Genomic DNA, 24,459 nt, shown 5'->3' on the forward strand with positions numbered 1-24,459 from the left:
TAGTAATGATAATTTATTTAGGTAGAGAATTTTGGCAGTGAAGACACACAGAAACTGAGTTCATTAGAGAAAATTCACAAGTGTTGCATGAGAATCGACCACAGTACATCTTGCCCAGCATTTAGTACTGAATGACCAATAACAGTCCAGTACACTGCTCAGTGAGATGGCCAGAATGTCAGTATTAGAGAATGAGCGTTATAGTAATAACCAGTGTGATGGAGAGAATAAATGAAACGTAGGAGTGTATATGGTAGGGACCGGTTTCACTGTGTGGGTTAGACAGGTGGGGTGGAGGTGTTAATGCTGGTTAGGCAGTGTGGGAGAGCCGGTATCCTTGGGATTCCGTTAAAAGGGGGGTGGGTGTCAGTGTGTAGAGGCCTCGGCACAGGAGGAACTGAATTAGTGTCCTTGTGGGCTAGTGTGAAAATATAATTCATATCGTCTGTGACAAACTATTGGGGGTGAGTGTTTGGGTGAGGCTCGATGCACAGGGAGCTGGCTGTTCAGAATGTTGTAGATACAAAAGTAATGTAAGAACGGACATGCCTATTCTGAATGACAGTCTGTTCTGCACAGTACATTTCCAACTGAACATCCTGTAAGAGGCTCGGCACACATTACAGTTCCTGCAAATGGAGTACGAAGCAATACGTGAATGTCGTATTTGTCAAAATGGGTGGTTTCTTTTTAACCTGCTACGCAGATTTTCACTGCTCAAAGTTTGAAATGAAACATACTATTCCTTACCCCCTGGTGGGAGGCTCTCATGTAGATAATGAGGCTGTATCACGCCAAACTCACTTGGTTAAAATGAAACCAGAAACATAGTTCCTCTTTCGGCACAAAGTTGTTTCTCTTCACAAAATGATAATCAACTTATAAATTGCAACAACAACTTTTTTTTAACAAGCACCAGTTCTGGTATAAATCCTTGAAAACAAAAGTGATGAATGTACAAACGCTGTTTATAAACTTTCAAACCGCAACATTTTCTCAAAGCTCCATGGAAAAATGTGTAGCTACAATTGTAAGAAATGAACTTTAAAATAAAAAAAAGTGACACCAAGAAAAGGGCTGTAAAATGCTGACCCACATTCAGCCACGTTCAGCCACATTCAGCCACATTCAGCCACATTCAGCCACATTCAGCCACATTCAGCCACGTTCAGCCACGTTCAGCCACGTTCAGCCACGTTCAGCCACGTTCAGCCACGTTCAGCCACGTTCAGCCACGTTCAGCCACGTTCAGCCACGTTCAGCCACGTTCAGCCACATTCAGCCACATTCAGCCACATTCAGCCACATTCAGCCACATTCAGCCACATTCAGCCACGTTGACAGGCTGAACAGAATCGGAATTAACATACAATTTAAAAACATTGTCCTCAGTCACCCTCTACAAGTTTGATTGACATACACTGGTGTACAAAACATTAGGAACACTTTCCTAATATTGCGTTGCACCCCATTTTGCCCTCAGACCAGCCTCAATTTGTTGGGGCATGGAGTCTATAAGGTGTTGAAAGTGTACCACAGGGATGTTTTTGACACTCAAACCGGTGTGCCTGGCACCTACTACCATAGCCCATTCAAAAGGCACTTAAATATTTTTGTGTCTTGCCCATTCACCCTCGGAGTGGCAAACACATAATCCATCTCTCAATTATTGCAAGGCTTAAATATCTTTAACCGGTGTCCTCCCCTTCATCGACACTGATTGAAGTGCGATTTAACAGGTGACATCAATAAGGGATCATAGCCTTCACCTGGTCAGTGTCATGGAAAGAGGTGTTCCTAATGATTTGTTCATTGTGTGTGACACGGTTTTCTGCCCTGTAAAAAAAAAACGAATCAAAGAGAAACTAAATGATACTCCATTTTGTTCTGAGGTAAAAAGAGTTTAAGATTAGGTCACTCATTCCATCTACTTCCCACCTCCCGAAGTCACCCAAACACTAAGAAATGGAGTGCTAATCAATGCGTCAGGCAGCGCAATCCGGGCCTCACATAGAGACCCATCCTATTTGTGTCACTACACCATAGAGGTGAGATAGGACAGCTAGACAATAATAAAAAGGAAATAACTTGTTAAAACCAAGTAGTAACCTATCACACAGCTCACAATGAGGTGCAGCCCCACGTGGTACACAGTGGACAGGAAGGCCACAGTCTGCTACTGGTGTGGGGGAGGGGGGCACAGCGGTGGGGGTCCGATTGGGGACAAGGGAATAGGTCATTCAGAGTCTACCTCATTGACTTGAACTCATTACCCCATGTTTGGTCCTTCTCAGTCTCCCAGCATATCTGGGGGGGGGGGGGCTGGAGCACTGTACAGCAGTGCAGCAGGAAGTCAAAGTTGGCCGAGGTGTTCATGGCATAACACAGGCTTACTAGGATGATGCAGGAGGCCTGGGTGTTTTAGGCAAGGGACATGGCCAACAGGAAGACCAAGCGACAGTACATGCAGGGCGGGCCAGGCTGTTTCACTCAATGGGGAACTGGCTGCTGAGGAGTCAACTCCCAGGAACAGTCTGGTGACAGAGGGGAAATGGTCAGGTAAAAAAAAGGACCATCTGTATGGGTCAGATACATCTAAGATAAACACTGATAACTGATTCCTGTTAAAAACCTGTCAAAGACCAAGTTTACAAATCTGATTGAATTCCTCTGACTACAACACAATGTCTATTTCAGGGTAGATTTATTTTAAATACATGTTAATTACAGTATACCTCATAGGGGGAGATCAGTGTTAGTCAGGTCAATCGAGCAGACACTAAGATCATTAATGATTAACTAATTAGTAAGTTAAGAACAGGTTGTAAATGACTAACCTGTCACCTATTCTCAAAGTTGAAGAGCTCACCTTGCAGGGAACAAAAATGACAGTGTGAAAAACTGAACGCTGAAAACACACTGTGCTGGTGAGACAAACAGAGGTGAAGGACTATAAAAACTGTCCAAAAATACTAATGAAACGCATGCTCTAGATGCAAAAAGCAGTTAGTCACAACACATACAGGTGAAGTCTCTACAACAGTCACAGTCAGGGGTGCACGCGGTAGATTTTTTTTAATGGGTCTAATTGTAAAGACATGTCATTTAACAGTAAAAATGTGTTACATTTTAATGTGGCATGCACACAAATAGTAATGATGTGGTCATCTGATTAGCTAGCATCGATCATCATGTCACCAGAATAAAACCCTTGATATTTATTGGAAAGGGGTAACAAGCCTTTCCAATAAAGCATCACCACACTGTGAAGTTCATCATAACTCATTTAATCTATAGCCTAATAAACTGCATGCTTTACCGAGTGGGAAGACCACACCATATCATCGCATAACTCCACGTTTACTTCAATTTGATGGTTATTATATAAATATTTGCACATAACGGAATTTCTATCATAAATTCCCATAATTAATTTTACCGACAAGATCCACCTTGTTGAGTGTTTTGTTTTGTCAAATTGGAAAGTTTGCCAACAAATTAGGTGTTTCCATCAGGCCTGTCGTGATATTTATCTGGCATGTCCATTACTCACATGAAAAGGTTGGATGGAAACCTGGTTATTGTTAAAAAAAAATTAAAAAGAAGAATTCACTTAAATCAGCTACCTGCAGCTGTGCACATTCATCTACTCAAAAATAATTCCAGCATCCAGTTGATGAATGGAAATCTGTTCCAAACATCATAATGACATTCATCGATTGCTATTAGGCTTACTACTAGTGGATGCCAAGTTTCGCCCCAAAATGTTTTTTTTATTTTTTTTTATACATGAAATGTTTCATAAATTTCCTTCAATACACAAGTGGCTGAATCTCAGCGCGAGCAAACCAGCATATCAGTCTGTGTAGCCCATATATCCAGTGCTGTCTCGCCCAAAATACTATGACAGGCGCCATTTTGCTCGCAAGGATGCTTTCTCCAGTGAGATTGATGCGTTATGTTCTTGTCTTGGTCTAATTATAAATATTTAGAGACCCCCCGCTCCCCAGTTTGCCTATTCAGGGGAATAGATCATCCCTGTGGCTCCCCCGTAATTCGCACTCCTTGTATCTAGCATGGTCAGGTCTGTCAGGAAGGTGCCCAGGTAAGGTATTGTCCCTGCATGGCACCCTGGGAAAAGTAAAAGCATAGGATAAACCATACCAATACATCTGCAGCCACTGCCAAGCTTCTCACTTTGACTTCCCTCCTTAAAAACGTAAACACAAACAGGGCCTTGAACACAAACTGCCAGTGGCTTGTAGCTTGCTCCGTTTCTCACAATTTCATTTTTCCTCTGGAGTCGTTTGTGAGTGTGTTTCTGGTGCTCCTTAGCACAGCCTACCTGATTGGCAAACTTAGAGGTGCCCTCCTGTAGTGGAAAAGGTAGATTGCAGTAGTGACTTGATATTTACACAATCAATTAAATCATAAATCAATCAACCACTACACCAATAGCCAAACCTTCTCATATAATTTTATTAATTAACAGAGCAGTCTCTCACCCCCCATCAGCAACTCTCGGCTCGTCAGGTAGTTGTTGTGATGCGAGAAGACGTCTGATAGCTCCTCAAACGTAGACATGCTGTCTCTGGGGGAATTACAGAGAAAAGATTAGAACTAATTGGAAATGCATTGGAACTCCTCCACATAAGTTGTGACTAATCAGTTCATATGCATTCAGGATGTGAAAGAGACTCACTTGGGCACCCAGGACCAGGCCCTCTTCAGTCTGTAGAGTGGGTTGGACTGCAGTGCAGACACAATGGCACGGAGCGAGGAGAAGTTCTTAAGCACGCGACACTCCTGAGCGATGTCTATCCAGCGCTTGATGACCCGTGCCCTGAGAAGCGGGTGGATCTGGCGTCGGTGCAGTATGGTGCTGACCACACACGCTGCCACAGCGTTGAACTGGGTAATGGTGGCACGGATGGTGGGAGCACTGTGCTTGTTCTGTTTCTTATCCCTCTGGGACCAGATGGAGCCCAGGCAGTGGTGAGGAATCACCTTATTGAACAACAACTGGAAACAGACAAACTAATTAAGCCGTGTTCACATTGGCTTAATTTCGTAGGTGGTTTGAAGTCCGGTAGAAATCTGATTCCTTGTCCATGTGACTTGTGTCTAGCTTGCTAGCTACTCTAACAGTTTGACAAGAACATGTGGTGGCTAACTAGCCTGTTAATTGTTTACAAACAAATGAATGTGCTAGAATGCTAAACAGCTACCTAGCTAGTTGATTGCTGTGGCTAGCCAAAAATAATTTGTTTTGAAAGTTGAATCAACTTATCCTGAGCTTTTAAAAGTGTTCTTACACTATCATTTTGAACATTCAAAGCAAATGGGAAGATTCCATGTCAGGCATTGTCGTCACCTTAGCTTTCTACATAACCTCTGAGTAATAGGATGCACGAGCACCACCACCAATCAGCCTACACCACTGCGCATACCCATCATTACTATGACAACTAGCGTAGCCATGTCAGGAAATGGCGGCTGTCTGAAAACAAACAAATCCGATTTGTTCACTTGTAACTTACTGTTTGGACAGTACGTAGTCCAAAACGGATTTGAAAAAAAAACTGATTTTAGCATTAAGGCCTGCAGTGTGAATAAGGCTTTAGACTATTAGGTTGCGTTCATACAGGCAGCCCAACTCTGATCTTTCGTCCACTAATTGGTCATTTGACAAATCACATTAGATTTTCACATCAGATCTTTTCAGAGCTGATCTAATTGGTCAAAAGACCATTCAGTGAAAATAAGAGAATTGGGCTTCCTGTCTAGACACAGGCATAGTATTAAAAACCTTAAACGTATATTTATCACGCATTGTTCAAATCCCACCTGGGAATCCATACTCCCACCCAGACCCCCTCCCTCAGCCTCTCTCTTACCACATCCATATAGGTCAGTTGCTCTGCCACCAAATCTGTATCAAATGACATGAAGTCTTCCTGGACCTCAATCTCCACTTCCTCATCCTCACACAGGCCGAAGGAGCGTATGCTGTCAAAACCGCTGGAGAAACCTACCAGGAGTAATGATCAGATTAATGATGGAAGGCCAAACATGGAGATCAAATCAAAGTTTATTTGTTACGTGCGCCAAATATAACAGGTGTAAACCTTACAGTGAAATGCTTACTTATAGGCTCTAACCAATGGTGCCAGAAAAGGTGTGTGTGTGTGTGTGTGTGTAGGTAAGTAAAGAAATAAAACAGTAGAAAGACATTTGAAAAAAAGAATAGCAAGGCTATATACAGACACTGGTTAGTCAGGCTTATTGAGGTAGTATGTACATGTAGGTATCGTTAAAGTGACTATGCATATATGATGAACAGAGAGTAGCAGAAGCGTAAAAAGAGGGGTTGGTGGGTGGTGGGACACAATGCAGATAGCCCGGTTAGCCACTGTGCGGGAGCACTGGTTGGTCGGGCCAAATTAGGTAATATGTACATGAATGTATAGTTAAAGTGACTAAGCATATAAGATAAACAGAGAGTAGCAGCAGCGTAAAATATAGGTTGGGAAGGGGGGCACACATTTCAAAGTCCATGTAACCATTTGGTTTGGAGTCTTTTGGCTTGGGGGTAAAAACTGTTGAGAAGCCTTTTTGTCCTAGACTTGGCACTCCGGTACCACTTGCCGTGCGGTAGTAGAGAGAACAGTCTATGACTGGGGTGGCTGGGGTCTTTGACAATTTTTAGGGCCTTCCTCTGACACCGCCTGGTGTAGAGGTCCTGGATGGCAGGCAGCTTTGCCCCAGTGATGTACCGGGCCGTACGCACTACCCTCTGTAGTGCCTTGCGGTCAGGATGCTCTCGATGTTGCAGCTGTAGAACCTTTTGAGGCTCTCAGGTTTGGACCAAACTAGTTTGTTGTTGATGTGGACACCAAGGAATTTGAAACTCTCAACCTGCTCCACTACAGCCCCGTCGATGAGAATGGGGACGTGCTCGGTGCTGCTTTTCCTCTAGTCCACAATCATCTCCTTAGTCTTGGTTACATTGAGGGATAGGTTGTTATTCTGGCACCACCCGGCCAGGTCTCTGACCACCTCCCTATAGGCTGTCTAGTCATTGTCAGTGATCAGGCCACTGTTGTGTCGCTTCAAACTTAATGGTGTTGGAGTCGTGCCTGGCCATGCAGTTGTGGGTGAACAGGAAGTACAGGAGGGGACTGAGGCATGCATCCCTGGGGAGCTCCAGTGTTGAGGATCAGCGTGGCAGATGTGTTGCTACCTACCCTCACCACCTGGGGATGGCCTGTCAGGAAGTCCAGGATCCAGTTGCAGAGGGAGGCGTTTAGTCCCAGGATCCTTAGCTTGGTGATGAGCTTTGAGGGTACCATGGTGTTGAACGCTGAGCTGTAGTCAATGAACAGCATTCTCACATATGTGTTCCTTTTGTCCAGGTGGGAAAGGGCAGTGTGGAGTGCAATAAAGATTGCGTCATCTGTGGATCTGTTTGGGCGGTATGCAAATTGGAGTGGGTCTAGGGTTTCTGGGATAATGGTGTTGATGTGAGCCATTACCAGCATTTCAAAGCACTTCATGGCTACGGACGTGAGTGTTACGGGTCTGTAGTCATTTAGACAGGTTGCCTTTGTGTTCTTGGGCACAGGGACTATGGTGGTCTGCTTGAAGCATGTTGGTATTACAGACTTAATTAGGGACATGTTGAAAATGTCAGTGAAGACACCTACCAGTTGGTCAGCACATGCCCGGAGCACATGTCCTGGTAATCCGTCTGGCCCCGCAACCTTGTGTATGTTGACCTGTTTAACGGTCTTACTCACGTTGGCTACGGAGAGCGTGATCACACGGTCGTCCGGAACAGCTGATGCTCTCATGCATGCCTCAGTGTTGCTTGCCTCGAAGCGAGCATAGAAGTGGTTTAGCTCATCTGGTAGGCTCGTGTCACTGGGCAGCTCGTGGCTGTGCTTCCCTTTGTAGTCTGTAATAGTTTGCAAGCCCTGCTACATCCGACGAGCGTCGGAGCCAGTGTAGTATGATTCAATCTTAACCCTGTATTTACGCTTTGCCTGTTTGATGGTTCATCGCAGGGCATAGCGGGATTTCTTGTAAGCTTCCGGGTTAGAGTTCCGCACCTTGAAAGCGGCAGCTCTACCCTTTAGCTCAGTGCGAATGTTGGCTGTAATCCATGGCTTCTGGTATGTACGTACAGTCACTGTGGGGACGACGTCCTCAATGCACTTATTGATAAAGCTAGTGACTGATGTGGTGTATTCCTCAATGTCATCGGAAGAATCCCGGAACATGTTCCAGTCTGTGATAGCAAAGCAGTCCTGTAGTTTAGCATCTGCTTCATCTGACCATTTTTTTATAGACCGAGTCACTGGTGCTTCGCTTCCTGCTTAAATTTTTGCTTGTAAGCAGGAATTAGGAGGATAGTGTTGTGGTCGGATTTACCAAATGGAGGGCGAGGGAGAATTTTGTACGCGTCTCTGTGTGTGGAGTACAGGTGATCTAGAATTGTTTCCCTCTGGTTGCACATTTAACATGTTGATAGAGATTTGGTAGAACGGATTTAAGTTCCCCTGCATTAAAGTCTCCCGCCACTTGGAGCGCCGCCTCTGGGTGAGTGGTTTCCTGTTTGCTTGTTTCCTTATACAGCTGACTGAGTGCGGTCTTTGTGCCAGCATCTGTTTGTGGTGGTAAATAAGCAGCCACGAAAAGTATAGCTGAGAACTCTCTAGGCAAGTAGTGTGGCCTGCAGTTTATCACAATATCCTCTACTTCAGGTGAGCAAAATCTATTGACTTCCTTAGATTTCGTGCACCAGCTGTTATTTACAAATATGCACAGACCGTCCCCCCTCGTCTTAGGGTGTGTGCTGTTCCATCCTGACGGTGCAGCGTGTATCCCACTAGCTGAATATCCATGTCGTCATTCAGCCACGATTCCGTGAAGCAAAGGACATTACAGTTTTTTATGTCCCGTTGGTAGGATATTCGTGATCGTACCTCATCTAGTTTATTGTCCAATGATTGCACGTTGGTGGGTAATATTGATGGTAAAGGCAGCTTTCCTAGTTGTCTTCTGCGGGTCCGGACGAGGCATCTGGCTCTTCGTCCTCTGCATCGCTTCCTCTTGCAAATAGATGTCTGCGCTGTGGGGTGTTTGGAGAATATCGTGTGAGTCCTGTTGCTGCGGTTGTTGTTGTTGTTGTTGTTGAAGAAATCTTAGTCTAATCCGAGGTGAGTGATCTCTGTCCTGATATCCAGAAGCTCTTCGTCTAATCCGAGGTGAGTGATCTCTGTCCTGATATCCAGAAGCTCTTCGTCTAATCCGAGGTGAGTGATCTCTGTCCTGATATCCAGAAGCTCTTCGTCTAATCCGAGGTGAGTGATCTCTGTCCTGTTATCCAGAAGCTCTTTTCTGCCGTAAGAAACATTGCAGAAACATTGTGTACAAAATAATTTACAAATATCGCAACAACAAAAAAAAACACATAATAGCACAATTGGTTAGGAGACCGTAAAACGGCGGCCATCTCCTCCGGCGCCATCTAATAAAGGTATTTTTAGAGAGAAAGAAAGATACAAAGATAAAAACTAAAGAATTGAGAGGATAGAGTACTAATTAACGAGATATCTTACTGTTCCACCCACCCTCTGAGTCTACATCCAGACTGGCCTCAGCCTTCAGCTGCTCCAGTAGACTCTGGGCTTTACGCATGGGCTCCGATCCAGGCAGGGCCCTCTGTAGGTAGGCCATCACCCTGTGGAGGCAGGGGTAGGATGGAGGCTCTTGGAAGTCCTCTTGATACTGGCCCATCCAGGCTCTCAAGATGGAGGCAAGGGCACTAAGGGGGATGAGGGGCAGCAAGAGTCAGGGAGGGCTGCTGGGAGTAAGCTGCTGCTGACATAGGGCAAAGCAGACAGGAAAGCTACACAGTAACAACTCAACTTCACTTGAATCAATATGGAAATCAAGTGAAGACAGACTAAATAAAGCAGGAGATGTTGAGAAATCTTACATTCGAACAGCTCCTTTGGTTTCAGAGGTTCTACATTGCTCAGTCTGTTCTTCACTATCCTCTGGAATTCCATACCTGAGAGAAAGACAAAAAAATCAGCACCACTATCTACCATCAGTCTAAATGCAGTGAGACCAGTAAGTCTCCTCAGCCTCTTCATATAGAGCAGTAGTGTTCTTCAACCATGGTTCTGGAGAGCCACAGTATACACACTTTGTCTCAGCTCAACACTTACATACGTGACTTCATCAAAATCATGTTGATTATTGAACCAGGTGTTATAGCACTATGACTGGGACAAAAGCCTGCACACACTAGGTCCCACCAGGACCAGCTGTTGTCAGCTCCTGCTATACACTCTAGCCACCATGGGCCCCCAGCCCAGAACCAGACGTACTTGTCTAGCAGTAACTGCAGCACGGTGTGCGTGCTGGCGAAGGTGCGGTATGTAGACAGGAAGATGCTGGTGTAGGTGAGGTCATTGCCCCGGAACCCCATCAGCAGGGTCTCTACCAGCCGCTCCAGAGTTCCAGCACGGATCTTCCAGGTTTCTAGCTGACTCACCGTGTGGCCGGGTGGCAGCCGGTCCTCCGCTGCCTGTGACGAGACAAGATGGAAAGAACCAGGGATATTAGAACAATGAGAACGGTGAAAGAGGTTGAAACAAAGGCACCCTATATTTACATTTTTAGGCAGATGTGTCAGAGTATTGTCTCTGCTGAGAGAAAAGGGAGAGGGCGAGAGAGAAAAGGAAGAGAGGGCGAGAGAGAAAAGGAAGAGAGGGCGAGAGAGAAAAGGAAGAGAGGGCGAGAGAGAAAAGGAAGAGAGGGCGAGAGAGAAAAGGAAGAGAGGGAGAGAGAAAAGGGAGAGAGCGAGAGAGAAAAGGGAGAGGGCGAGAGAGAAAAGGGAGAGGGCGAGAGAGAAAAGGGAGAGAGCGAGAGAGAAAAGGGAGAGAGCGAGAGAGAAAAGGGAGAGGGCGAGAGAGAAAAGGGAAAGGGCGAGAGAGAAAAGGGAGAGGGCGAGAGAGAAAAGGGAGAGGGCGAGAGAGAAAAGGGAGAGGGCGAGAGAGAAAAGGGAGAGGGCGAGAGAGAAAAGGGAGAGGGCGAGAGAGAAAAGGGAGAGGGCGAGAGAGAAAGGGGAGAGAGCGAGAGAGAAAGGGGAGAGGGCGAGAGAGAAAGGGGAGAGGGCGAGAGAGAAAGGGGAGAGAGCGAGAGAGAAAGGGGAGAGAGCGAGAGAGAAAGGGGAGAGAGCGAGAGAGAAAGGGGAGAGAGCGAGAGAGAAAGGGGAGAGAGCGAGAGAGAAAGGGGAGAGGGCGAGAGACAAAAGGGAGAGGGCGAGAGACAAGAGGGAGAGGGCGAGAGACAAGAGGGAGAGGGCGAGAGAGAAAAGGGAGAGGGCGAGAGAGAAAAGGGAGAGGGCGAGAGAAAAAAGGAAGAGGGCGAGAGAAAAAAGGAAGAGGGCGAGAGAAAAAAGGAAGAGGGCGAGAGAAAAAAGGAAGAGGGCGAGAGAAAAAAGGAAGAGGGCTAGAGAAAAAAGGAAGATGGCGAGAGAAAAAAGGAAGAGGGCGAGAGAAAAAAGGAAGAGGGCGAGAGAAAAAAGGAAGAGGGCGAGAGAAAAAAGGAAGAGGGCGAGAGAAAAAAGGAAGAGGGCGAGAGAAAAAAGGAAGAGGGCGAGAGAAAAAAGGAAGAGGGCGAGAGAAAAAAGGAAGAGGGCGAGAGAAAAAAGGAAGAGGGCGAGAGAAAAAAGGAAGAGGGCGAGAGAAAAAAGGAAGAGGGCGAGAGAAAAAAGGAAGAGGGCGAGAGAAAAAAGGAAGAGGGCGAGAGAAAAAAGGAAGAGGGCGAGAGAGAAAAGGAAGCGGGCGAGAGAGAAAAGGGAGAAGAGAGAAACCTTTGTGCTGCTGTTGCGCTACAATAGGGAACTACAACAGGTGACCTTGCTGAGGCGTAGGCTGGCACGCTGCTGGGCGCAGGGGAGTGTGGAGGCATAGCGACTCCTCAGCTGGACAGGCCACCCCGCCGTGCCTCGCACACGCAGCAGGAAGTCAAAGTTTACAGAGGTGTTCATGGCGTAAAACATATTAGCGTTGTCAGGAATCACCAGTTCTGGAAAACAAAGGATTTTTTATGACAATATTATCACAAGTCAGTAATTACAAATGAGAGTATGAAAGACTGAGTGTGATATTTGAGTGACAGGGAGAATATTTGTACCTCTTTCGTCAGAGATGACCTGCACCAGCTCGTATCCCTCCCCAGGCTCACTCTCCAGGTTGTGTTTGGCCACGGCTCTAGAGATCACTGCTGGAGTCTTATCCTGACTCGTCAACTGGGGAGGGAACAACACCATGTACCAATCAAAAACCACTAAAAGGGTTCCATACATTTATTCAAAATGTCTTGGCCATCTGAATCAAAGTACTAATCTCCTGCTGAGACGTACCATGATGCTCTTGTAGAGGTTGCCGTTGCCCTGCTCCAGGCTGACTCTGATGATGCAGGCGTCCTGAGCCTGGGTGTTGTAGGCAGGGGGCAGGGGAGAGGAGGGGGACATGGGCGTTAGGGAGAGCAACCGTCTTGTGTGCGACTGCCTGGTGACAGAGGGAAAATGTTCAGGTTTAAAAAAAAAAAAAAAAAAAGGACCATCTATATGGGTCAGATAAATCTAATATAAAACACACTGATATAACTGATTCTTGTTAATATATATTGGGCTCTATTTTAACTAATCTAAAGCAAATCAAATCTATTTATATAGCCCTTCGTACATCAGCTGATATCTCAAAGTGCTGTACAGAAACCCAGCCTAAAACCCCAAACAGCAAGCAATGCAGGTGTAAAGCAATGGTAAATATTAGTGCTGGCGGTAGAGTTATAGGTTCAGGGTGTCTACAAAATATTTTTGCTATTTTCACAACCTGAATAATGACACAAAAGGACTGGGTTTTGATGAATAAACAAGTTAAGGGTGTGTCAAAGCTTGGCCCCTCACTGGCCTATCAATGTGCTCCATGGTTAAATATGTGCTTCAAGTTGTCTATTCACAGTCTCCTATGTATTGCGTTGTTAGTCCATTAAATAGTTCACCCCATATTTGCTAAATATGTTGAACATGTTTGCTGTCCACATTGTTCTAATTGCATTGCTAAACATAGGCTATAGCATTCCCACTGATATAGGGGCTAGGCCTACTGTAAATTGTAGTCTGGACATCTGCCACTAGCACAGTCAGTGTAGTCAGCTCAGCTATTCCCATTGAGGCCGTGTCTGTGCCTCGACCTAGGTAGGGTAAAACGAAACATGGTGGTGTTCGCCTTAGCAATCTCACTAGAATAAAGACCTCCTCCATTCCTGCCATTATTGAAAGAGATCATGATACCTCACATCTCAAAATAGGGCTACTTAATGTTAGATCCATCACTTCAAAGGCAGTTATAGTCAATGAACTAATCACTGATCATAATCTTGATGTGATTGGCCTGACTGAAACATGGCTTAAGCCTGATGAATTTACTGTGTTAAATGAGGCCTCACCTCCTGGTTACACTAGTGACCATATCCCCCGTGCATTCCGCAAAGGCGGAGGTGTTGCTAACATTTACGATAGCAAATTTCAATTTACAAAAAAAAATAACAACGTTTTCATCTTTTGAGCTTCTAGTCATGAAATCTATGCAGCCTACTCGATCACTTTTTATAGCTACTGTTTACAGGCCTCCTGGGCCGTATACAGCGTTCCTCACTGAGTTCCCTGAATTCCTATCGGACCTTGTAGTCATAGCAGATATTCTAATTTTTGGTGACTTTAATATTCACATGGAAAAGTCCACAGACCCACTTCCAAAAGGCTTTCGGCGCCATCATCTACTCAGTGGGTTTTGTCCAACATGTCTCTGGACCTTCTCACTGCCACAGTCATACTCTGGATCTAGTTTTGTCCCATGGAATAAATGTTGTGGATCTTAATGTTTTTCCTTATAATCCTGGACTATCGGACCACCATTTTATTATGTTTGCAATCGCAACAAATAATCTGCTCAGACCCCAACCAAGGAGCATCAAAAGTCATGCTATAAATTCTCAGACAACAAAGATTCCTTGATGCCCTTCCAGACTCCCTATGCCTACCCAAGAACGTCAGAGGACAAAAATCAGTTAACCACCTGAGGAACTCAATTTAACCTTGCGCAATACACTAGATGCAGTTGCACCCCTAAAAACATTTGTCATAAGAAACTAGCTCCCTGGTATACAGAAAATACCCAAGCTCTGAAGCAAGCTTCCAGAAAATTGGAACGGAAATGGCGCCACACCAAACTGGATGTCTTCCGACTAGCTTGGAAAAGACCGTACCGTGCAGTATCGAAGAGTCCTCACTGCTGCTCGATCATTCTATTTTACCAACTTAATTGAGGGAAATAAGAACAAGACAAAATTTCTTTTTGATACTGTTGCAAAGCAAACTAAAAAGCAGCATTCCCCAAGTGAGGATGGCTTTCACTTCAGCAGTAATAAATTCATGAACTTCTTTGAGGAAAAGATCATGATTATTAGAAAGCAAATTACGGATTCCTCTTTAAATCTGCGTATTCTTCCAAAGCTCAGTTGTCCTGAGTCTGCACAACTCTGCCAGGACCTAGGATCAAGAGACACTCAAGTACTATATCTCTTGACACAATGATGAAAATAATCATGGCCTCTAAACCTTCAAGCTGCATACTGGACCCTATTCCAACTAAACTACTGAAAGAGCTGCTTCCTGTGCTTGGCCCTCCTATGTTGAACATAATAAACGGCTCTCTATCCATCGGATGTGTACCAAACTCACTAAAAGTGGCAGTAATAAAGCCTCTTGAAAAAGCCAAACCATGACCCAGAAAATATAAAAAACTAAAATCAGCCTATATCGAATCTTACATTCCTCTCAAATTTTAGAAAAAGCTGTTGCGCAGAAACTCACTGCCTTCCTGAAGACAAACAATGTATACGAAATGCTTCAGTCTGGTTTTAGACCCCCTCATAGCACTGACACTGCACTTGTGGTGGTGGTAAATTACCTTTTAATGGCATCAGACCAAGGCTCTGCATCTGTCCTCGTGCTCCTAGACCTTAGTGCTGCTTTTGATACCATCGATCACCACATTCTTTTGGAGATTGGAAACCCAAATTGGTCTACACGGACTAGTTCTGGCATGGTTTAGATCTTATCTGTCGGAAAGATATCAGTTTGTCTCTGAATGGTTTGTCCTCTGTCAAATCAACTGTAAATTTCGGTGTTCCTCAAGGTTCCGTTTTAGGACCACTATTTTCACTATATATTTTACCTTTTGGGGATGTCATTCAAAAACATAATGTTAACTTTCACTGCTATGCGGATGACACACAGCTGTACATTTCAATGAAACATGGTGAAGCCCCAAAATTTCCCTCGCTAGAATCCTGTGTTTCAGACATAAGGAAGTGGATGGCTGCAAACTTTCTACTTTTAAACTCTGACAAAAAGAGATGCTTGTTCTAGGTCCCAAGAAACAAATATCTTCTGTTGAATCTGACAATTCATCTTGATGGTTGTACAGTCGACTCAAATAAAACTGAAGGACCTCGGTGTTACTCTGGACCCTGATCTCTCTTTTGACGAACATATCAAGAATGTTTCAAGGACAGCTTTTTTTCCATCCATAACATTGCAAAAATCAGAAACTTTCTGTCCAAAAATTATGCATAAAAATTAATCCATGCTTTTGTTACTTCTAGGTTAGACTACCGCAATGCGCTACTTTCCAGCTACCCAGATAAAGCACTAAATAAACTTCAGTTAGTGCTAAATACGGCTGCTAGAATCCTGACTAGAACCAAAAAATATGTTCATATTACTCCAGTGCTAGCCTCCCTACACTGGCATCCTGTTAAGGCAAGGGCTGATTTCAAGGTTTTACTGCTAACCTACAAAGCATTACATGGGCTTGCTCCTACCTATCTCTCTGATTTGGTCCTGCCGTACATACCTACACGTACGCTACGGTCACAAGACGCAGGCCTCCTAGAATTTCTAAGCAAACAGCGGGAGGCTTTCTCCTATAGAGCTCCATTTTTATGGAATGGTCTGCCTACCCATATGAGAGACGCAGACTCGATCCTTAAGTCTTTACTGAAGAATCATCTCTTCAGTGGGTCAAATGATTGAGTGTAGTCTGGCCCAGGAGTGTGAAGGTGAACGGAAAGGCTCTGGAGCAACGAACTGCCCTTGCTGTCTCTGCCTGGCCGGTTCCCCTCTTTCCACTGGGATTCTCTGCCTCTAACCCTATTACAGGGGCTGAGTCACTGGCTTACTGGTGCTCTTCCATGCCGTCCCTAGGAGGAGTGCGTCACTTGAGTGGGTTGAGTCGCTGACGTTGTCTTCCTGTCTGGATTGGCTCTCTAGAGACAGCGGGAGCGGTAGAGATACTCTCAATGATCGGCTATGAAAAGCCAGCTGACATTTACTCCTGAGGTGCTGACTTGTTGCACCCTCGACAACTACTGTGAATATTATTATTTGACCATGCTGGTCATTTATGAACATTTGAACATCTTGGCCATGTTCTGTTATAATCTCCACCCGGCACAGCCAGAAGAGGACTGGTTCCTCTAGGTTTCTGCCTTTATAGGGAGTTTTTCCTAGCCACCGTGCTTCTACACCTGCATTGCTTGCTGTTTGGGGTTTTAGGCTTGGTTTCTGTACAGCACTTTGATAAATCAGCTGATGTAAGAAGGGCTATATAAGTCAGTTTGATTTGATTGATTGAACTTTTCCAATGCTAGTTAAAGGATGCAGTTTCCCATTGAATTAACTACAAAAAAGGTAAGATGTTTTTTAAATTCTAGTGCTGCTCTGCAAACAAGGTTGTTAGCTAGCTAGCTCTGGTCCAACTTTAAACAAACTCTGAAGTTCAAAGACATTTCAAAGTTATAATTCTGTGGGACAAAGATAATGCATGTCATAAAAAGATGCCCAGCGGCAAGCTTCCTCCATCCGCTCTTGCAAAATTTCTGTTGCATCTCACGCCCTACACTGTGACTGGCAGCACTATGATTCAACCATGCCGTTACTGCAAAATACAATTTGCTCTTAACAACTTCCCTATATAGCTTAGAAAAATCAGCCATAGCAAGCTGCTCTATCCGCACTGATTGGTGAAGTCATTTAATGTCAAACTAAATGTTTAAAAAAATATTTACATTTCAGAGGTTAAAAAAGGAACAGAAAATAACGTTAGTCATTTTTTTAAAAATTGTTCTGTTTAGAAAGAAAATATTGTTTTCCAATTTTGGTTCCAACCATACACAAACAGACCCCATTTCAAAGGAAACAAGCACTCAGTAAGATCAGGTGTGGCCAATTAGGGGGCGCAGCCAATATGCCTGAAGACACTTAAGAGTTTTGTTGATGCTGAGAACGGAATGTGTTTATTTTACCTCCTTTTTTTTCTCCCCAAATTTGTGATATCCAATTGCAATCTTGTCTCATCGCTGCAACTCCCCTGTACTGAGAATGTTCCAAAGCAAGCAACAATCATGGTGTAGGTGCCCTCCAGGACACCTACACCACCCGATGTCACAGGAAGGCCATGAAGATCATCAAGGCCAACCACCCGAGCCACTGCCTGTTCACCCCGCTATCATCCAGAAGGTCAGTACAGGTGCATCAAAGCTGGGACCGAGAGACTGAAAAAAAGCTTCTATCTCAAGGCCATCAGACTGTTAAACAGCCACCACTAACATTGAGTGACTGCTGCCAACACACTGACTCAACTCCAGCCACTTTAATAATGGGAATTGATGGAAATGTATGTAAAATATATATATCACTAGCCACTTTAAACAATGCTACTTAATATATTGTTTACATACATTACTCATCTCATATGTATATACTGTACTCTATATCATCTACTGCATCTTTATGTAATACATGTATCACTAGCCACTTTAAACTATACCACTTTGTTTACATAACCTACATTACTCATCTCATATGTATATGTATATACTGTACTCGATACCATCTACTGCATCTTGCCTATGCCGTTCTGTACCATCACTCATTCATATATCTTTATGTACATATTCTTTATCCCTTTACACTTGTGTGTATAAGGTAGTAGTTTTGGAATTGTTAGTTAGATTACTCGTTGGTTATTACTGCATTGTCGGAACTAGAAGCCCAAGCATTTCGCTACACTTGCATTAACATCTGCTAATCATGTGTATGTGACAAATAAATTTGATTTGATTTCCAGAAGGTTGTGGGAAGGTGGTATGCAAAATAACCATAGGACAACCACACTCACCAAGCTCTAAGAGACATCTGTTCTCAGAACATTATGTGCTATCTGGGTAAAGCTCCAATATAAAGAGAAAGGGTGAACATCCACTCACCATTATACTGCTTTCAAATGTAATGTTTTGTAAACATAATGGAACCATCTTACCATCATATTTGCACTTTTCCAGAAATAGACAATGAAATTGCATTGCAGTCGAGCCATAAACCCATGACAACAATATTTCTAAATAAGATCGGGTCAGAAGCACGATATCATAAAATCCCTTTGCTCGTTCCATGGCACTGTGCACACATACTGTAGGCCTAAATGTCTTTACGCGTACCAGACGCACATCTATCTATACAATATACTAGGCTCCTGTCAATTGTATCACTGCCCATGTGATAGTGATATGGCATTACAGGAAGATTGAAGAGATTGGAATTGCGTGTCTTTGGTAATCGGGGGTGCTCTTTGAAAATAGGGATGGATAGCCTACTTAAACAAGCGAAATGCAGGTATGTGAATAATGAAAAGGCATGAGGGCAAAAACCTCCATCATATTTCGAAGCACTATGTAGACCATTTATTCATAGGCTACTTTTGACTAAATGTCCAAGTTAAAAAGACACAGCTTTGCGATTCTGCTAAACTAGCCTTGATTGGGGGCAGGGTAGGCTTTGCTTGTTTTTTATGCAAATAAACAAAAACAAACAGAAAAGGGGGGAACTAATCATTTTTGGAAATTTCTAAATACGAGATTCACTGGCATAAAATTCACTTCCATGGGCACCGTGCTTCATGGCTGGATAGGCTACACTTACACTCAAAATCAATGCCATTATCAACTGCGTTACCCACAACCTGCTTTTTGTGAGACTTAAATCTACCCATTAGCGCTGCATGAAATTGTCCCTTTGGGGTTGTTTTTAGGACACAACTTAAATATTGCCACCCCTCCCAACTCAGCGCAAGTGAGCTGATTTTAGACAGATAAATTGACAGAACTGCCATTAGAGCTGGAAAATGCCAGTGCTCCAGTGAACGTCTCAATATTGCAAACTAACAAGAGTTTGACACTTAAGCCTCCTCAGCGTCAGACGGTAATAGAGACAAATAAGGCTACGGTTCCAAATCTGATTGTAGTCAACAGAATTTGATCATGTCTATTATTTCAGGTTAGATTTATTTTAAATCCCAATGTTACGTACATGTTACATGTTAATTCCTCCAGTGTGTACTTACTGGCTAAGTCTCTTGACAATGCCCTTGCAAAGTTTGCATAAAGTCTTACTTCTGTCTCCCACTCCTTCAATGTCACAAGACATGGCATGGCTGCAGAAGACAGAGAATAATCATGATATCACTACTACCAGTCCACTTATCCTGAGTAGGAGTAAAACAATCAGAAAGAGATGGAGCAGAGAGGATAGAGGGAGTAAGAGCTGATGTAGAGAGAGTGTGAATGATTACTGACGCTTGTACCTCTCCTCCTCTCTGTGTTGAGGCTGGCCCTTGAACCAGCGCAGGAAGGCAGCGTTGGCAATAAGACAGTAGCTGTTACACGCAGACTGCAGCAGCTTGATCCGAGCTATCACCTCAAACTCCCGCAGAGTCAGAGAGAGAGATCAAGGTCACAGTCAATTTATTTAACTAGGCAAGTCAGTTAAGAACAAATTCTTAATGTAAAAAGCTGACTAACAATGACCTTTCACCCTTTACCTAATTAGTGGGTTAGAACGGGTTAAAAATGACACTCACCCTTCGCATCTTCTCAAAGTTGATTAGCCCCCCCTGCAGAGAACACAAAGAGGAGTGTGAAAGACTGAACAATGATACCACACTGTGCTGGCAGACTAAAAACTGTCAAACACATTCCTCAAATACTCATGCTCTATATGCAAACAGCGGTCACAACAAACAGGAGAATTCTACAACCAAACAGAAGGAGTGAGTAGGATGATAGTAAGGCTCACCTCTACTAGGTCTGACCGGGCTGTATCTAACATGGTCAGGTCTGTCAGGAAGGTGCCCAGGTAAGGTATTGTCCCCTGCATGGCACCCTGGGAGGAGAGACAGAGCAATGGTTCAAAATCATACCGATACATCAACAGGCACAGCCAAGCTTATCTCACTTTGACTCCCCTCCTTAAAATGTAAACAAACAGGGCCTTGAACACAAACTGCCAGTGGCTTGTAGCTTGCTCAATCTCTCACCATTTCTAATTTCCTCTGGAATTGTTGGTGAGTGTGTTTCTGGTGCTCCTTAGCACAGCCTACCTGATTGGCAAACTTAGAGGTGCCCTCCTGTAGGGGAAAAAGTAGATGTGTAACTATCAAATCACTACTACATTCAATCACTACACCAAAAACCAAACCCTCTCATATGATGGTATTAACAGAGCAGAGTCTCACCCTCATCAGCAGCTCTTCGCTAGTCAGGTAGAGTTTGTGATGTAAGATGTCTGATAGCTCCCCAAATGAAGACATGCTGTCTCTGGGGAATTACAGAGAGAAAGACTATAACTAATTGGGAATGCATTGGAACTCCTCCACATTAGTTGTGACTAATCAGTTCATATGCATTCAGGTTGTGAAAGAGACTCACTTGGGCACCCAGGACCAGGCCCTCTTCAGTCTGTAGAGTGGGTTGGACTGCAGTGCAGACACAATGGCACGCAGCGAGGAGAAGTTCTTAAGCACGCGACACTCCTGAGCGATCCAGCGTCTATCCAGCGCTTGATGACCCGTGCCCTGAGAAGCGGGCAGATCTGTTGTCGGTGCCGTATGGTGCTGACCACACACGCTGCCACAGCGTTGAACTGGGTGATGGTGGCACGGATGGTGGGAGCACTGTGCTTGTTCTGTTTCTTATCCCTCTGGGACCAGATGGAGCCCAGGCAGTGGTGAGGAATCACCTTGAACAACAACTGGAAACAGACTAAATTTGAATATTAGTATTAAAACAACGTATACTTATCCTGCATTGTTCCAATCCCACCAGTAACAGTCTCCTCAGCCTCTCAATGCAGAGCAGTAGTGTTCTTCAACCATGGTTCTGGAGAGCCACAGTCTATACACACTTTGTTCCAGCTCAACACTTACACATACGTGACTTCATCAAAATCATGTTGATTAGATGATTTCTGAACCAGGTGTTATAGCACTATGGCTGGGACAAAAGCCTGCACACACTAGGTCCCACCAGGACCAGCTGTTATCAGCTCCTGCTATACACTCTAGCCACCATGGGCCCCCAGCCCAGAACCAGACGTACTTGTCTAGCAGCTGCAGCACGGTGTGCGTGCTGGCGAAGGTGCGGTATGTGGACAGGAAGATGCTGGTGTAGGCAAGCTTATTGTCCCTGAATGCCATCAGTTGGGTCTGCACCAGCCGCTCCAGTGTTCCTTCCTGGATCTTTACAGCTGGTTTCCTTTCTTTCACAACCCTCCACCTGCAATGGGACAAGATGTAAAGAACCAGGGATAGGTGTTGAGACAACGACACCCTATATTTAATTCTAAGCCGATTTGGGAGTGAGAACTTGCTGCTACAACAAGAAACACTCCAATCTGATTGTAATCACGGAACAGAGCGCCCCTCATTGACCCTGTCCTCTGGCTCAAAGAGGGAGGCAAAGAGGACAGCAGACTCTGTCCAACTTACCAGCTCTTTACTCTCAGTCAGCACTGCTCTCTGGCAAATATCTAGCCACTGGAAATGTACTGACTGCCGAGTAGCAAAAATATACATTCACACTATATTTGCATAGAATTTCTAGTTGGATGGCACTCTGAGAAGTGCCACAACAGTAAACAAAGCACCAGTGTGGCTCACCGTTTACATCATCTTGCTTTCCACTAAACAACTTGATTACAAGTCAACAGTAAACAAACCACCACACAGACAATAGCTAGGTTTCCATCCAACTTTCATGCAAATGTTCTAAAATATTTGAAAATACATTTTCCCACCAGACATGTTTCCGTCAAATGTACTTGTTGCAGATTAAAAGCTGTGCACGATGACGTAGTGCACATAAAAATAACAAGCTAAATGGGTTTCAATCGCATTTTCAACTCTACTGATGGTTTTGTCAAAAACAATGTTGGGTCATGTGCCCACTCGGGTCATGGCAGGTACACGCTAGCCAACAGCTTGCAGATAATGGGTATAGCCTACATGTGATTATTATGGACATTTTTATTTGTCAAACGGCAGCCGAGCATTGATCATCATGTCACCAGAATAAGAAACTCAATATTTATTGTAAAGGAGCAACAAGCTCATCCCCTTGCACTTACCACCCTGTGAAGTTCATCATTTATTTCATCTGTAGCCTAATAAACTGCATGCTTTCCAGAGTCATAGTGGGAGGACCACACACAGCGTCATCCCTTGACTCTTGGAAAGTTCACAAATGTGTTGTTTCCATCAGGCCGGTCGTGACATTTTTTAACCAACGTTTACTTTACTCGCATACAAAAAAAAAGGTTGGACAGAAACCTGGTTAGTCTTGCTTTCACTGGCTTACTCATATACATAACTCCCACTCAGGACCTGGATAATGCTCTAATGTTCTGAGCACAAATTGCTTCACCTTGCTTGTGGTTGGCTGGATGAAAGTTTCATCATCCAATTATTTCAGAGCTACAGAAGTGCACGTTTCACCATTGCACAGATTGTGGTGATACATTGGCACAAGAATTATTAGAATATGGCAAATATGAGTACATTATTGCATTCTAGCCATGCCTGCCAGCCTACCTGAGACATGAAACCACTAGGTTAGAGGGGATAATGGCTGTTGCCAATTTATTAAATGCACAATTAGCCTAAATGGGTAATGGAAAGACTTCAACCACCTACATTTTTATTCGACATTCCAGGTCTTTGCAAAACATATATTTTTAGCTGTGACGTCATTACCTCCAGCTGTTGTTAATATACAGTTACAGTTCAATGGAAATGCACCCCGCAGCAGGCAATTGTTGCCTCAATGTTCTATGCAAACACTCTACATGTCGGGAAAAAAAGTCTGGTTTATTTTCTCATCCATAGACTATTTAGCTGCAAGACAATAACACAGCAAGGCAAATAAACAAAACCTTTTTGGGCGAACTCAGTTGGTCTCAATTTACTGTTGAGAATTAGAATAGAATACACAAGGTGTACTTTCAAATTTTGATTGCGCAACAGCAGTCACTCAATTAGCCCATGTCAGCAAAACATTTCTAGATTGGTAAATTAGTCTAGCGGCCAGCTATCTAAACTTGTAGTGAGTATAGTCGAAAAACCGACCAGGGAGGGCCCCATTGATAATCAGTTATATTAAAAACCGAAAACATTTTCCTCTATCCTATGGCAAAATGTTTAGAATTGTAGGAAATTAACTTGTGGGTACACAGACCCACGAAACGAACCACTGCAGGCCCCTCATGAGTTCTGATTTTTTTGTGGTCCCCACTGCTATCAAAGTTGCCCCTCCCTGGTCTAGAGGGTTTATTAACGAGTGTCGAATTTGATCAACAATTTTACTAATTTGCTACCCACGTCAGGCTTATTTAATCGAATAGAAGTTTGATAATGGTTAGGTTTTAAGAATGCACCGATACGTTTAGGCAACTTTGAAAAAACACTATCAGAGATGTACCAGTTCACATGAGTATGTGGTCACTAATTGGCTAGAATGGCCCCAATTGATCTCGCCTCCCTTCCATCTTTTGATTATTTATTTATTTCAATTTTTAGAGCAGTAACTCGACTAGCTTGTCAATATAATACAATATATTAACTCAATGTTATAATGTACCCCTCTATTCCATTCTCTGCTACATTCCCAAGCCTAATAGCCCCTCAACCTCCAGCCTCTGAAGATTACTCTTAAAACGCAAAATAGTCTGCAGCACCTAAAGAAAAAAAAAACTTTTTTACCATCTTAATTTTTCAGGTGAATCTCATGACCAGCGCTTTATGATCCGAGGACTGCATCAGAATACGGTAAATCTACCCTGGGCAGAAATATTTCAAGTCCCCAGCCACATGGTCCTGCTCTGTAAAATATTTTCTCCTCCACTACACACACACACAATCTGTCACAAATCTGTCTGCATTGTCCCCACTTGGTTTCAAATCTTCTTGTTCTCCTTCTGTG

General features: G+C 43.9%; 1 protein-coding gene across 10 annotated transcripts; it reads right to left on the minus strand.

Moving 5' to 3' along the window:
* LOC110522757 (ral guanine nucleotide dissociation stimulator-like 1) lies at window positions 1-24,459 on the minus strand. 10 transcript variants are annotated; one of them, XM_090231439.1, is made up of 21 exons: window positions 24,240-24,459; window positions 21,583-21,759; window positions 20,914-21,246; window positions 20,721-20,802; window positions 20,523-20,612; window positions 20,282-20,368; window positions 20,066-20,099; window positions 19,791-19,911; window positions 19,551-19,640; window positions 12,443-12,590; window positions 12,214-12,328; window positions 11,936-12,105; window positions 10,401-10,600; window positions 10,004-10,078; window positions 9,636-9,829; window positions 5,898-6,031; window positions 4,703-5,022; window positions 4,506-4,591; window positions 4,283-4,372; window positions 2,838-2,869; window positions 1-2,534 (listed from the first exon to the last, which is right to left on the minus strand). In XM_090231439.1, the coding sequence occupies exons 4-19, from the start codon at window positions 20,793-20,795 to the stop codon at window positions 4,359-4,361; spliced, it is 1,953 nt and encodes a 650-aa protein (XP_090087565.1). In that variant the 5' UTR covers window positions 20,796-20,802; window positions 20,914-21,246; window positions 21,583-21,759; window positions 24,240-24,459; the 3' UTR covers window positions 1-2,534; window positions 2,838-2,869; window positions 4,283-4,358. The 10 variants fall into 10 exon arrangements, with proteins under 10 accessions (XP_090087565.1, XP_090087562.1, XP_090087563.1 ...); XM_090231436.1 differs by having other exon boundaries at window positions 9,624-9,829; XM_090231437.1 differs by having other exon boundaries at window positions 9,624-9,829; window positions 20,914-21,235; window positions 24,240-24,456.

The sequence above is a fragment of the Oncorhynchus mykiss genome, chromosome 4 (assembly GCF_057628025.1).
Source record: "Oncorhynchus mykiss isolate SJ-2025 chromosome 4, ASM5762802v1, whole genome shotgun sequence".
Lineage (NCBI taxonomy): Eukaryota > Metazoa > Chordata > Actinopteri > Salmoniformes > Salmonidae > Oncorhynchus > Oncorhynchus mykiss.

What these genes read in the sequence shown, in the direction of transcription:
- LOC110522757 (XM_090231438.1), bottom strand. Translation starts at nt 20,795, where the DNA reads ATGTCTTCATTTGGGGAGCTATCAGACATCTTACATCACAAACTCTAC. An exon ending in CTGCAGTTACTGCTAGACAA is followed by an intron (nt 10,079 to 10,400) that starts GTACGTCTGGTT and finishes TCTTTCTCTCAG; the next exon opens with GTATGGAATTCCAGAGGATA. An exon ending in CTCAGAGGGTGGGTGGAACA is followed by an intron (nt 6,032 to 9,623) that starts GTAAGATATCTC and finishes TACTCCTGGTAG; the next exon opens with GTTTCTCCAGCGGTTTTGAC.